This window comes from Mustela nigripes, chromosome 4 (genome assembly GCF_022355385.1).
Source record: "Mustela nigripes isolate SB6536 chromosome 4, MUSNIG.SB6536, whole genome shotgun sequence".
In the NCBI taxonomy this organism is placed as follows: domain Eukaryota; kingdom Metazoa; phylum Chordata; class Mammalia; order Carnivora; family Mustelidae; genus Mustela; species Mustela nigripes.
Window position 1 is genome coordinate 90389142 of NC_081560.1, and position 13299 is coordinate 90402440.

Below are 13299 nucleotides of genomic sequence, written 5' to 3' on the forward strand. Positions count from 1 at the left end.
CTTTCCTCTCAGAAGATTCCTCTGACATCTCCTTTCTCTTGGGTAAAACGTGTGTGGGAGGAGAAAAGGCTCATAGGGTAATTTTAGCCCAGGCCGTGTTTTCTCCCTGCTCCAGGGGAAATCCCATGTAGCCCATATGCCTCTAGGGACAACTCTATTGGAGGTACTATTTTTAATAAAGAATACTATCTGCAGCGAGAAGAGAACTGAAACATGGCCAGCATACCCTTTATCACAGAAATAAGAATTTTCAGACACTCCGCAAGGCCTGAGCATCAAAACAATTTTTATTCCATTTTTTTATGTTAACTGATGAGTTGGGAGAATTTACTACATTTCTGAAACAGACGATTTTTCCTCTTTGCTTCTTTGAAAAGAGCAGATATTCTACTATTCTACCAGTTTAACACTGGTAGACTGAACACTCATTTTCACATCTCTTCCCATCTTGTGCTTGTACATCGGCAGAACTTGGATTGCCATAAAAAGGTAAATAAAATTTTCAAGCTAGCTTTTCTCATTTTATAAACGAAATACCCAAAGCCCAGAGATGCTGTCGCTCTCCTCTTGGTCACATAGAGGACTTTGCATCAGAGGTCAGATTAGCATCCAGACTCTCAGCTCCCCCCAGCGCTCTGAACCATGCCTCACAGCCTCTATGAATTCACATTCTGAAGAAGCAATGGAATCATTCAGCAGTGGGGTTTAGCTTTAGCTGGTATGTACAAAACAAAAGGCATTCATCTTTTCTCATTTTCCTTGACAAATCTATACGTGATGTTAAGGACTTACATAGCAGATAAGTAACAAAGCAAGACGGATGTGGTTGGCATAAACAATGATTTGGGTTGGCATATATACAACCTCCATGAAATCCAAACTGGTTAAAGAAGTTAATCAGATGAAACAAACTTATTTTTCTAAGCACACTGTTGGCAGGTATATTCAAATGCTTATGAGATAGGAAGCTATATTTTGTATGAAGAGTAAAAAAATTTTTAAAAACGACATTAGCCTTTTAACAGTGTATTATTTCAATAGTTTATTTTTGTTAATGATAGAGATATCTTTTCAGTAAATTCAAATAATTAATTTTTTAACAGTGAATGATACACTAGAGCTAGAAAAGTTAACACCCAGCATTATCTTGAAACTTCAGAGGGAAAAGTGGTTGACTGAACCACTTTTTGGTTCACCTATCTTTGTGAACCAAATGATGTTGACTGAAATAAATGTATTTTGAACAGAACTTCATCTGATTCTTTCGTATTTCAAATGTAAAAGCCCTCTGACACAGAAAATTTATTTTTATGTATCTGTTTATATGATAATCCAGTAAAAGTCAACATTTGGATCCTAGACTATACCTTGTGAAAATTTAAGTGATGGAAATTTAAGAAGAAATTAGATTTTCCCCATGACAGTAAATCAGTATCAAATATATTCCACATGATTATGGTGACTGAAGCAAAAATACCAAGTATAGGACGATGATAGTTCTTGTTTGGCACATATATTAATAAATTCTCAAATATCAAACAATAGAACAGCAGTATTTACTAAAACCAACTAGCACAATAATAAAGACTCCTAGAGCACTGTTATTCACATCATAAAAACCTAATTCCCGTATGAATTCTGAAACCCAGCATGCCCTCTGTACCATGCAAGCTGGTCCAAGCACATACTTTGCCAGGATTCGCTAGTATTTCTAAGTAAACTCAAGCTGAATCCCACCAATTCCTTACGGAACTCACTGATCTTCCGATCAGGCCCTCGCTTATGAAAATATATACATACCCTCATCACAATTTTGAAAAGAACGGAAGGCCTTCATACATGTCAGTTTTTAGTTTTATCCAATCATTAATTTTCTGCAGAGTTGTTTTTTCTTGAGTTAGTATTTTTGCAAGTTTTTTCATTTTTTCTTCATTTCTTTCTATGTACTTCAACCCTTCCAGCTGCAGCTGATTGAGCTTTTCATTTCGGCTTTCATCCAGAGGTATGTTTTCACACATTACAGGATTAAATCTAAAATAAGTGTCAGGAGGTAACAGACCATCAAGCATTACATGAACTTCTGTTGAAACAAAGAGAGAACAGGGTAGATAAGAAAATTGATTTATTCTGCAATGATCTAATTTTATCCTTATTTAAAACTATCTTCTTTGAGGGCAAATTACAAAGCTTTATTTCATCATGCCAGCCAATTCACAGTCGGTCCAAAGATTCCATACTAATGACTATAAAATGAAATTCATCTCCCAAGATCATTCATATAACTCTGCTAATTAGATTACTAGCTCCTCTGTTCTCTTTTCTGTTTTTGGTCATACTGTTAGCCACTGCAGAAATGCCTTTACAAGTTTCCTTTTACTGTTTTATGATTTTTTGGTATCATCTTTACTGAGGTATAATTTGCATACAAAATTCATCAATCTTAAGTGTATGATTTGAGAAGTTCTGAGAAACGTGTATCTTTGTGTAATCACACCAGTTATGACAGAACATTTCTATCACCCCAAAAAAGTTCCTTCATGCCTTTTGTACTTCTTCCTCTTCTTACTCTTTGCCTTTTCTAGAATTTCATGTAAAAGAATCAGAAGTATATAGCTAGCTCTTCTGGGACTAGCTTCTTTTACTTAGCAATATTCTTTTGAAATTCACCCCTGTCACAGTATGTATCAACAGCTCCTTCCCTTTTAATTGGTGGGTAGAATTCCACTGCACAGATACATCACAATTTGTTCTTTCCTGTTCTGGTTCTCTTCAGTTTTTAGCTCGTAGGAATAATTCTGCTGTAAGCATTTACATGAAGTCTTCCTGTGGATAACACATTCCACTTCTCTTGAGGGAATACTTTGCAATGAGACTGCTGGGTCATATGGTAAAAGCATGTTTATCTTTTTTCTTTTTTAACTGAAGTATAGCTGGCACACAGTGTTATATGTTAATCTTCTGAAGAACTGCAACATTATTTTCCAGATGGCCATACCATTCTGCATTCCAACCGTTAATACATCAGAGTCCCACTGTTCTACATCTTTGTCAAAACTTGGTATTGTCAGCCTTAATTTTAGCCATTCTAGAGGATGTGTAGTTTTACTTTTTACCTTGTAGTTTTACTTTTCATGTCTAACGATTAATGGTGTGAAGTCTTTTATGTACCTTTTAGTCATCTGCATATCTTCTTCAATGAAGTGTATGTTCAAATTATTTTGTCCATTTTTTTAGTGAATTTATTTATTTATTTAAAGATTTTATTTATTTGACAGAGATCACAAGAAGGCAGAGAGGCAGGCAGAGAGAGGGAGGGGGAAGCAGGCTCCCTGCGGAGCACAAAGCCTGATGCAGGGCTCGACCCCAGGACCCCAGGATCATGACCTGAGCCGAAGGCAAAGGCCTTAACCCACTGAGCCACCCAGGCGCCCCTGAATTTATGTAATTCTTATATAAATATTGTGGGCATTCTCTATGTGGTTTGAATCTGCTTATATACTTGGTTCTGGTAATAGATCAGATACGTTTTGCTAGTATTTTATTTCGGCCTATAGCTTTTCATTTCAATGTCTTTTTTTTTTTTTAAATTAAATTTATTTATTTTTTTAAATAAACATATAATGTATTTTTATCCCCAGGGGTACAGTCTGTGAATCACCAGGTTTACACATTTCATAGCACTCACCATAGCACATACCCTTCCCAATGTCCATATCCCCCCAGCCACCCTCAGTCTGTTTTTTGAGATTGAGTCTTTTATGGTTTGTCTCCCTCCCAATCCCACCTTCTTTCATTTATTCTTCTCCTACCCCCTAACCCCCCTAGGTTGCATCTCCAGTTCCTCATATCAGGGAGATCATGATAGTTGTCTTTCTCTGATTTGACTTATTTCGCTAAGCATAATACCCTCTAGTTCCATGTCATTGCAAATGGCAAATTTCATTTCTTTTGATGGATGCATAGTATTCCATTGTGTATATATACCACATCCATCTTCTTTATCCATTCATCTGTTGATGGACTAAGACTGTCTTCTGAAGAGCAAAATCTGTACCCTGGTAAAGTCTAATTTATCTATTTTTTTCTTTTTTGGTTCATGCTTTTTGTATTCTATCTAAAAAATCTTTACCTAACCCAAGTCATTAAGATTTTCTCAGGGTACTCTTCTGGAAGTTTAACAGTTTCAACTCTTTTATTTAAGTCTATGATCCATTTCAGATTAATTTTTGTATATGGTGTGAAGAGTCAAGGCTCACTTTCTGAATATGGTTACCTCATTGTCCCTGTACTATTGGTTGGAAAGACTATCCCTTCCCACTCAGTTACCTTGTCAAAAATCTTTTGAGCTTACATGTATGGATCAATTTCTGTACTATTATGCAGCACTGATCTATATGTCTATCTTTATGCAAATACCACAGTCCTTCGCTTACTGCAGTTTTATAGTCTCGAGATTAGAAAGTGTAAAACCTCCAATATTGTTCTTTTTCAAAATTGTTTTGGTTCTTACAGGTCCTTTGCATATCCATATAAACTTTACAGTCATCTTGTTAAATCTCTACCCCAGAAAAAGGCTATCTGGATTTTTACAGCAACTGCATGGTGTCTACAGGTCAACTCGCCATATGCCTCTAAAACACCACTAGATTTCCAATTCATGAGCATGGTGTATCTACTGATTTATTCAGAACTTCTTTAATTTCTTCCAGGAATGTTTTGCAGTTTTTACTGTTTGGATCTTGCATATAGTTTAAAACAAGTAATTCCTAATTCCTTCAAGTGTTTGACATTCTTGTGCTATTGTAAATGATATTTATCTCTGTATATATTTAATTTTAATTTCCAGCTGCTAGTATTCAGAAATACAATTGAGTTTTCTGACTCTATATTCTCCAACTTTGCTGAACTCACTTGTTAGTTCTAGGAGCCTTTTAACAGATTGTCAACATAGACATTGGTGTTATCTATAAATATTTACTTCCTTTCTAATCTAGCTTCCTTTTATTTCCTTTCAGTGCCTTGCTATACTGAATATACTGGAAACAATCTCCAGTAAACTGCTGACTGGAAATGATGAGACATATATTACTCTGCTTCTGATCTTAACACAGAAAGTTTTCGGTCTTTCATCATCAAATATGATGCCAGCTCTAGGGGTTTTGTTTGTTTGAACAGACGCCCTCTGTTGGGCTAAGGAAGTTCCCTTCTGTTCCTAACTTACTATGAGTTTCCATCTGTCAGGTGTCTTTTCTTCGTCTATTATGTCACAAAATTTTCATTTTTTGTCTTAAATTAACACGTAAATTTCATTAATTTTTAGTACGTTAAACCAATCCTTTATTCTTGGGATGAATCCTACTTGGTTATACTCTGTTCTCCTTTTAGATTGCTCAATTCAATTTATTAATATATTTTAAGGATTTCAGCATGGGGAGACTAATAGGGAATTGGTATTTTTATGCATTTTATAATTTTTTTTTCTCCTCTGGTTCTGGTGTCAGGGTAATATTGGTCTGATAGAATGACCTGGGATGTATTTACCCTTCTTCTATTTTCTGCAAGTTTTTATGCAGAACTGCTGTTAATCTTAGCAGCTGTATTTTTCATTTCAAACAGTGTATTTTTCACCTCTAGAAGTTTGATTTGGGCCTCTTTGTATCATTCATTTCTCTCCTTATCATATTCCAGTCTTCCTCCAGCCCAGTAAACATGCAAAGTATGTTTTTAATAGTTACCGTAATGTCTTTGCTAATTGCCTATCATCTGTTTCATAGCTAGGTCTGTTCCCACTGACTGGGTTTTCTCCTGGTGAAGGATGTCTTTTCTTGCTTCTTTGTATGCCTGGTAATTTTGTACTGGACACCAAACATTGTGAATTTTTGTTATTTTTCTGTGCTGATTGTTGTATCCCTTTTAATCTTGACTTTATTCTAACAATGGATTCAATTCCATCTATTTGAGGGCTGCTTTTAAGCAGTGTGAGAGTGGATCCTAAGCAGCCCTCACTCTGGAACTAATCTGATGCTACCACTGAGACAATACTCTTTTTGAGAACTCCTCTGCACATCTCGTGTATTGCCAGGTCCTTGTAACCTACTTGATAAAAACCTGAGCTACTTTGGCTCCTGGGTGAGCTCCAAGAGGAGTTGTGCCTAATTCTTCCTGGTGGTTCTTGGCCCTGCGTTGGGGAGCTTCCTCACACGCATGTACATATCAGTACTCCAGGGGACTCCCCTGCATATCTTTGGAGCACTCTCTCTGTGAAGCTGCCTCCTCTGCAGTATTTTGCCCACAAATTCCAGTTTCCTGGGCCTCCATGAACTCCAACTCTGTATCCTATCCGCTTTTTTGGGTCCACCCCTTCTTTGCTACCACCTAGAAACCTTTTATTCAGGTAGCAAGCAGGGCAACTGCAGGGATTACTTCATTTATTTTCCTTCTCACAAAGATCATGAACCCATGGCACCTCATCTAATGGCTGAAAGCCACTGTTCTGTTGTTTGCTAATGGTTTCAGGTGGGAGAGATATATGGCTTCTATTATTTATTTTTAATTTATTTTTTATTTATTTTCAGGATAACAGTATTCATTATTTTTGCACCACACCCTGTGCTCCATGCAATCCATGCCCTCTGTAATACCCACCACCTGGTACCCCAACCTCCCAACCCCCGCCCCTTCAAAACCCTCAGATTGTTTCAGAGTCCATAGTCTCTCATGGTTCACCTCCCCTTCCAATTTCCCTCAACTCCCTTCTCCTCTCTAACTCCCCATGTCCTCCATGCTATTTGTTATGCTCCTATTATTTTATCATGGTCAGAAGTGGCAGTCTTAACCCTCTTTTAAAATCTCTAAACCCTATTATCCTTTAAGACCTATATCAAGTCTACTTTGGTGTTTCGTTTTGAAAATTTTTGTACACTTGACAGAGAAAAAGAGGGGGAAAGCACAAGCAAGGGGAGCAGCAGGCAGAGGGAGAAGGAGAAGGCTCCCTGCTCAGCAGGGAGCCCAACCCAGGGCTTGATCCTAGGACCCCGGGATCATGACCTGAGCTGAAGGCAGATGCTTAACCTACTGAGTCACCCAGGCGCCCCTAGTCTGTTTACAATAACCTAGTTTCATTTTCTTATTCCTCCTCTTAATTCATAATCTTAATCATCTGCAAACTCTTCACCATTTATTTAGCAACCAATAATGCATTAGATTGAGCTAAATAAAATTACAGTTTTTATGGGTCAACAACCATCAAGTATCAGCAATTGCATGTATTTCACTCAAGTTCTTCATTAAGAAGGGTGTTAAGTTATGGAAACAGCATTACTTGTTTCTTGAAAAATTTTAAATTAGCCTATCAGATGATGTGCAGCAGATAGACAAACAAGCATTTTGATACTGGCTGATTAAAGCTTTCTTTTTCTCAGCAGATTGTTTAAAATAAGAATACTGTACAGAGGGGTGCCTGGGTGGTTCAGTGGGTTAAGACCTCTGCCTTCAGCTCGGGTCATGATCCCAGGGTCCTGGGATAGAGCCCTGCATCGGGCTCTCTGCTCAGCAGGGAGCCTGCTTCCTCCTCTCCCTCCCTCTCTGCCTGCCTCTCTGCCTACTTGTGATCTCTACCTGTCAAATAAATAAATAAAATCTTAAAAAAAAGAATATTATACAGATCTAGAAATATGCTTTTCAAAAAAACTTTTGAGATTTTATTTATTTACTTGAGAGAGAGAAAGCATGAGCAGGGTGAGGGGCAGAAGAAGCAGCAGACTCCCTGGCTGAGCAGGGAGCCTGATGCAGCGCTCGATCCTAGGGCTCCAGAATTGATTGGGAGCCACCCAGCTGCCCCTAGAAATATGCTTCCTGGTAACAATGGTGTTAATTCCACAGTTTAATGAAAAACAGTAAGAAATTTTCTTTTACAATTTTTTTTTGAGAGAGCGAGCGAGCATGCACAATTGGGGAAGAGGCAGATGGAGAGAGAATCTTAAAGCAGGCTCCATGTTTGGTGGGCTCGATATCACAACCCTGAGATCATGACCTGAGCTGAAATCAGGAGTCAAATGATTAACTGACTGAACCACCCAGGTGGCCCTCTTTTCCTCTTTTTGAATCACAGATGAAGCACTACTCAATTTTAACTATTCACTTGCATGTACATAAAAATATGCCACTTGTATCAAGGAATCAATGTCACATCATCTTTAAGAAAACTGTTTTATAATGTCACAGGCATTTACTTTACTGCAGACATTCAGAAGTTTAGTATTCTAGGCTTAAATCAAATGTATTTGTGTTGTGATCTAGTAAAATAAAAATGTGATGGAAAAATAAGAAAGAAAAAAGAGAGTATTTTGTTGATCTTGACAACAAAATTTCAGATAGTGAAAAATCCAGTATACAAGCTTCTTTTGGGTTGTCACTTACTAGATTAAAAGTCCTCAGTGGGGAGTTTAAGACTATCATGTGGACTAAAGACTAGGCTAGTAACACAAGGATATGAAAAGAATGAGATTCAGAAGCAAGGGGTTGGTAAGTGGTAACAATTCTTTTTAAGAACTGAGTAACAGATTTCACATAAGACTTAAAAATAAAGTAACAAAATAAGGAGTTCTAGACTTCAAGGCCAAAACTAGAAATTGGATAAATACTCAATGACTGCGTACTACGTGCAGGCATCACAGTCAACACAGCCTGGACAGCTTCCCACCTTACATTCTTGTGGGATAGAGAGATAATAAGAAATGAAACAAGCAAATGTGTGATACACAGCCACGTGATGAGAGAAATGCTCTAAGTCAAAAAGAAAAAAAAAAAAAAAGAGGAAGAAGCAGGGTAAGAGGGTAGAATGACATAGTGAGGGGGACAGAAAGGAATCAGGAAAGGTCTTCCTGAGAAAGTGACATCTGAGCAGAGGCCTGAATGAAAAAGCAGTGAATCAAGTATGAATCTGAGGGAAGAATACCTCACATGGAGTGGGCACAGCAACTGCAGAGCGCCCAAGGCAAGAGACTTCTGAACAGACTGAGGGCCACCTGGTAGCGGGGACACATATGAGGAATGGGGGAGGAGATGTATTCAAAGGCTAGGGGCCTACTAAATTTCAGTGAATGAGGCTTTTGGATTTTGTTCTGCATGTGATGGGAAGCCTAGAGGCTCTGAGCAGGGTAAAGACAAGATCTGATGTATATTTTAAGTCTCCAACTGAACCTTCATGCTAATCAGCTGTAGAAACTTCTCCAACTGTACACTGAGGCACGGGAGTACTAGCACATAGAAGGAAGTGAAGTCTCTGTTCTTGGGTCCCTTAGAAGAAATGAGTGAGGAGACATGAAAACAAAAGATTTGCTCCCTTCTGCCTCCTGAGCCCCCTAGACAGACCTAACATATTTTTTGGTAGGTAGCATCAACATAAGCTACCAAACACTGAACTGTGGAAGTTAAAGTGCTTTAAGGTGGCAAATAGACGGACTGACCTTCTGTATCTGTGGCACTGTTGATAACATTAGACAGTTTGGTCTTCAAGCTCGTGTATGTCACAGAGTTCCTCACATCACTCTCATAACGTCCAGTGCCCAGGGACACTATGCACTCCAACGGGACGTCGGGCCAAAGACACTTACACTCATGCATTGCTAGTGCCGAAGGGTTATTCAGAAGCAAACCTCCATCCTGCAAAATATAAGTCAAGAAAATATAGTGCAGAACTCTTAAAGTAAAATTCTATTTTGTAAATATGAAAGCAAAAATTGTATTTTAAACAGGCTGAAATGTACTCGTAAGGAGAGCTTAACAATGTAGTAAATTGAAAAAATGATTTGAAGACAAGAAGTTCCTTTAAAGTGAATTTCTTTTATATACTATAGCTTAAAAAAAGTGTACTGTGAAAAAAAAAAGTGTACTGTGAAAGATCACTGACCTCATTAAGATCTCTTTTCCTATTATGGAAATTATTTTAACTTCTTTGATTGGATATTCTTCTCAAAACTACTAAAATGAACAAAGTTATTTTAAAAAGATATTATCCTTGCTTAGTGGTTACTATAGATTCTATATAAAATCTAACAGAACAACTGTGGTTCTACCGAACAATTAAAACTAGCTCTTCATTCACAAGTCAAATATAACCAGATAATTCAACAAATTTAACTGCAACTTTATCAACAATACAATTTCAAAGTATCGCATTCATTATAATGCAGATATAACCTAAAGGAAGTTCATCCATTAAAAACTTAAATGGCCATCTACTCAATGGCTGGCCGAAGAGCAGGCAGTGACTACGGCTTTAGAGACTGCTATCCTTGTGCGCTGAGCTTGAAGCAGACGGACTGAGACTATATCTGCTGGAAATGATCACAGTGGAGCATGGGCTGTTTTTTAGTGTTTTCAGAGGTACCAGGCCCACTCTCCTCAGAAAACCAATAGAGGCTAAACCCATGTCATTCAAAATTCCACTGTCTTTCTGTTCCATTCAATAATACCATTCAAATCTCTGAGCTTCCTTGCCACCGACAAGTCATCTTCAAAAACCATTCTTCTATCTACTCCCCAAGGTCACACATTAGCTCTTGTTATCAAGATACATGGAATCATACAGTATGTATTCTGAATTTGGTTTCTTTCCCCTAGAATAATGCTTCTGAGATTCATCCAGGTCATTGGACAGCCCAGTAATTCACTACTTTTTATTGCTGAGTAATATTTAATTACTTGGATGTATCAGTTTATCATTTACCAGTTGAAAGGAACTATTTTTAAATTCTGTTATCTTTAGGTATCTGTTTAAAGTCTTACATGGGCTATTTGTACTATTTAACTATGTAAAACCCTTCTAGGATTCCTTGAATGTAGGTAGTAATAATTATTTTCTAAAGGCTTCTAATTTAATTTTAATTTAATCCTTCCAACTTTATCTTTTGTTTTCAATTAACAGGACATTAGAATGATACCCATCACATAATAGAGGTATCATTTAATTTCTAATTCAGCAAGAGAGTTGCCACTTTTAAAGCTTTCATCTTAAATTTTTTTTAACATTTCACTTTTAAGTAATCTCTGCATCCAATGCAGGGCTCAAACCCAGAATCCCATGTTCCACTAACTGAGCCAGCCATGCACCCAAAACTCCTTGTTATCTTAAATTCCATACTTGTACTCTATATAGTAACATTCAGACATCCTGCTATTTTAGATGGAACACTGCTACACTATTTTATAGAAAAGCCTATCAAGAAGTATCAGCAAAGTCAAACAGGGAAGAAAAAATAAGGGCAAAAGAAGTTTACCACGAATTGAGAATAGTAAAATCACTCCCAAGTTAAGAAGCTGTCAGGATTCCAATGGTTTTAATAGCCATGGCAGTAAATTCCTGTTCCTTAAACCCAATTGTTTTCCATCAAGTATGGAAGTTAAGATTTTTGGTGCTCACTCTGGTGTGTGGAGAGGCACACTGTCCCTGGAGCTCCCTTCCACTTAGTCCACTCCTGTCCAGGCCTCTCCTATCAGTAAGTCATCAGTGTAATGGTACAGCCATGGTGTTCCCTTCATACAGGCATTCATATTCCTATCTACTTAGTGTGTATTCGGTTTTGCCAGGCCCACTGCTAGACACTATAGTAAAACAGACTTAAAAAATGAACTGATTGAATAATTTGCTATTTACCTCTCAGAGTTATACACAGAATTCTGTTTTAATAGCAGTATATTACACGTGTACTTAATAGCCTAAAATTTGGATACTTTTGGTTGCTTTTAATGTTTATTTAATCATTTCAAATCATAGAGTACCTACCAGAGAAAATATCTCTTGCACAGCATGAACTTCTCCTAATCCTCTCATCCCAGTTATGACTTCTTAAAAAAATTTTTTTTAATAATGGTAAAATATACAAAACATAAAATCGGTCCTTTAAAGCATTTTTAAGGTCACAATTCAGTGGCATTAATTACATTCAAAATGTTTTACAACCATAGCCTTTATTGCCAAAATGTTTTTATCATCCTAATCCTGTTTCCGTCCTACCAAACTGTTCATTCTTTAGATCTCAACTGGTGTGAAATGTCTTTGTAAAGCCAATCCTGACAGAGTAAGCCACATCTTCTGTACTACTTCTTAATCCTATGCATATTTTCATTACTGAATTTATTTTTTCAAGATTTTATTTAAATTCAAGTTAGTTCACATATTGTATAGTATTAAGTTCAGGGGCACAATTAAGTGATTCATCAGTTCATACAACACTCAGCACCAATCACCAATGCCCTCCTTAACACCCATCACCCAGTTAGCCCATTCCCTGCCCATCTCCCCTTAATCAACCCTCAGTTTGTTCTCTATAGTTAGGAATCTCTTATGTTTTGTCTTTATCTTATTTTATTTTTCCTTCCTTCCCGCTATGTTCATCTGTTTTGTTTCTTAAATTCCATATCGAGTGAAATTATATGGTCTCTGTCTTTCTCCGATTTGTTTGACTTAGCATAATATCCTCTAATTCTATCCATGTTGTTGCAAATGGCAAGATGTCATTCTTTCTGGGGTGCCTGGGTGGCTCAGTGGATTAGGCCTCTACTCTCAGCTCAGGTCATGATCCCAGGGTCCTGGGATCCAGGCCCACATCAGGCTCTCTGCTCAGTGGGGAGTCTGCTTCCCCTCTCTGCCTGCCTCTCTGCCCAGTTGTGATTTCTTTCTCTCTCTCAAATAAAGAAATAAAATCTTTAAAAAGAAAGAAGTCATTCTTTTTGATGGCTGAGTAATATTCCATCCTGTGTCTGTGTGTGTGTGTGTGTGTGTGTGTGTGTGCACATAAACACAATACATTTTCTTTATCCATTCACCTGTTGATGGACTTCTGGGCTCTTTCTGTATTTTGGACACTGATGGTACAAATATTGGGATGAATGTGCCACTTTGGATCATTGTTTGTATCCTTTAGATAAATACCTAGTAGTGCAACTGCTGGGTCAAAGAGTTGTTTTATTTTTAACTCCTTAAAGGAGCCTCCATATTATTGAATTCATCATCTTACTATATAACTCTATATATTCTTCTAGTTTTAGCTATTTGAGGATAGGACCCAGGAAACACAAAAAATAAGCTGGCACTTATTAAAACCTTTATATTCCTCCCAGTTAACACTGCCTGGTACTGAGCAAGCAGTCACTACATTTTTGACCAGCTATACTAAAAATTAATAGTTGTGGCCTGGCAAAGGCATCATTTTCCAGGTGCTAGTCAGGTTCTTTCTACTGAAAACACTATTTACCTGGAACGTTTATATGAATTATAATTCCTCTTAAGTTAATGTT

General features: G+C 37.4%; 1 protein-coding gene across 2 annotated transcripts in view; it reads right to left on the bottom strand.

Annotated features, from left to right (window-relative positions):
• Nucleotides 1–266: 266 nt before the first annotated feature.
• Nucleotides 267–13299, bottom strand: part of PNPLA8 (patatin like phospholipase domain containing 8) — a 39899-nt gene continuing 26866 nt past the window's right edge. For both annotated transcript variants that reach the window (XM_059397072.1, XM_059397073.1), the window contains exons 9-10: nt 9468–9663; nt 267–2080 (exon numbers count right to left, since the gene is read on the bottom strand). In XM_059397072.1, the coding sequence (XP_059253055.1) occupies nt 1806–2080; nt 9468–9663 (471 nt within the window). In that variant the 3' untranslated portion in view covers nt 267–1805. The remainder of the gene's footprint in view (nt 2081–9467; nt 9664–13299) is intronic.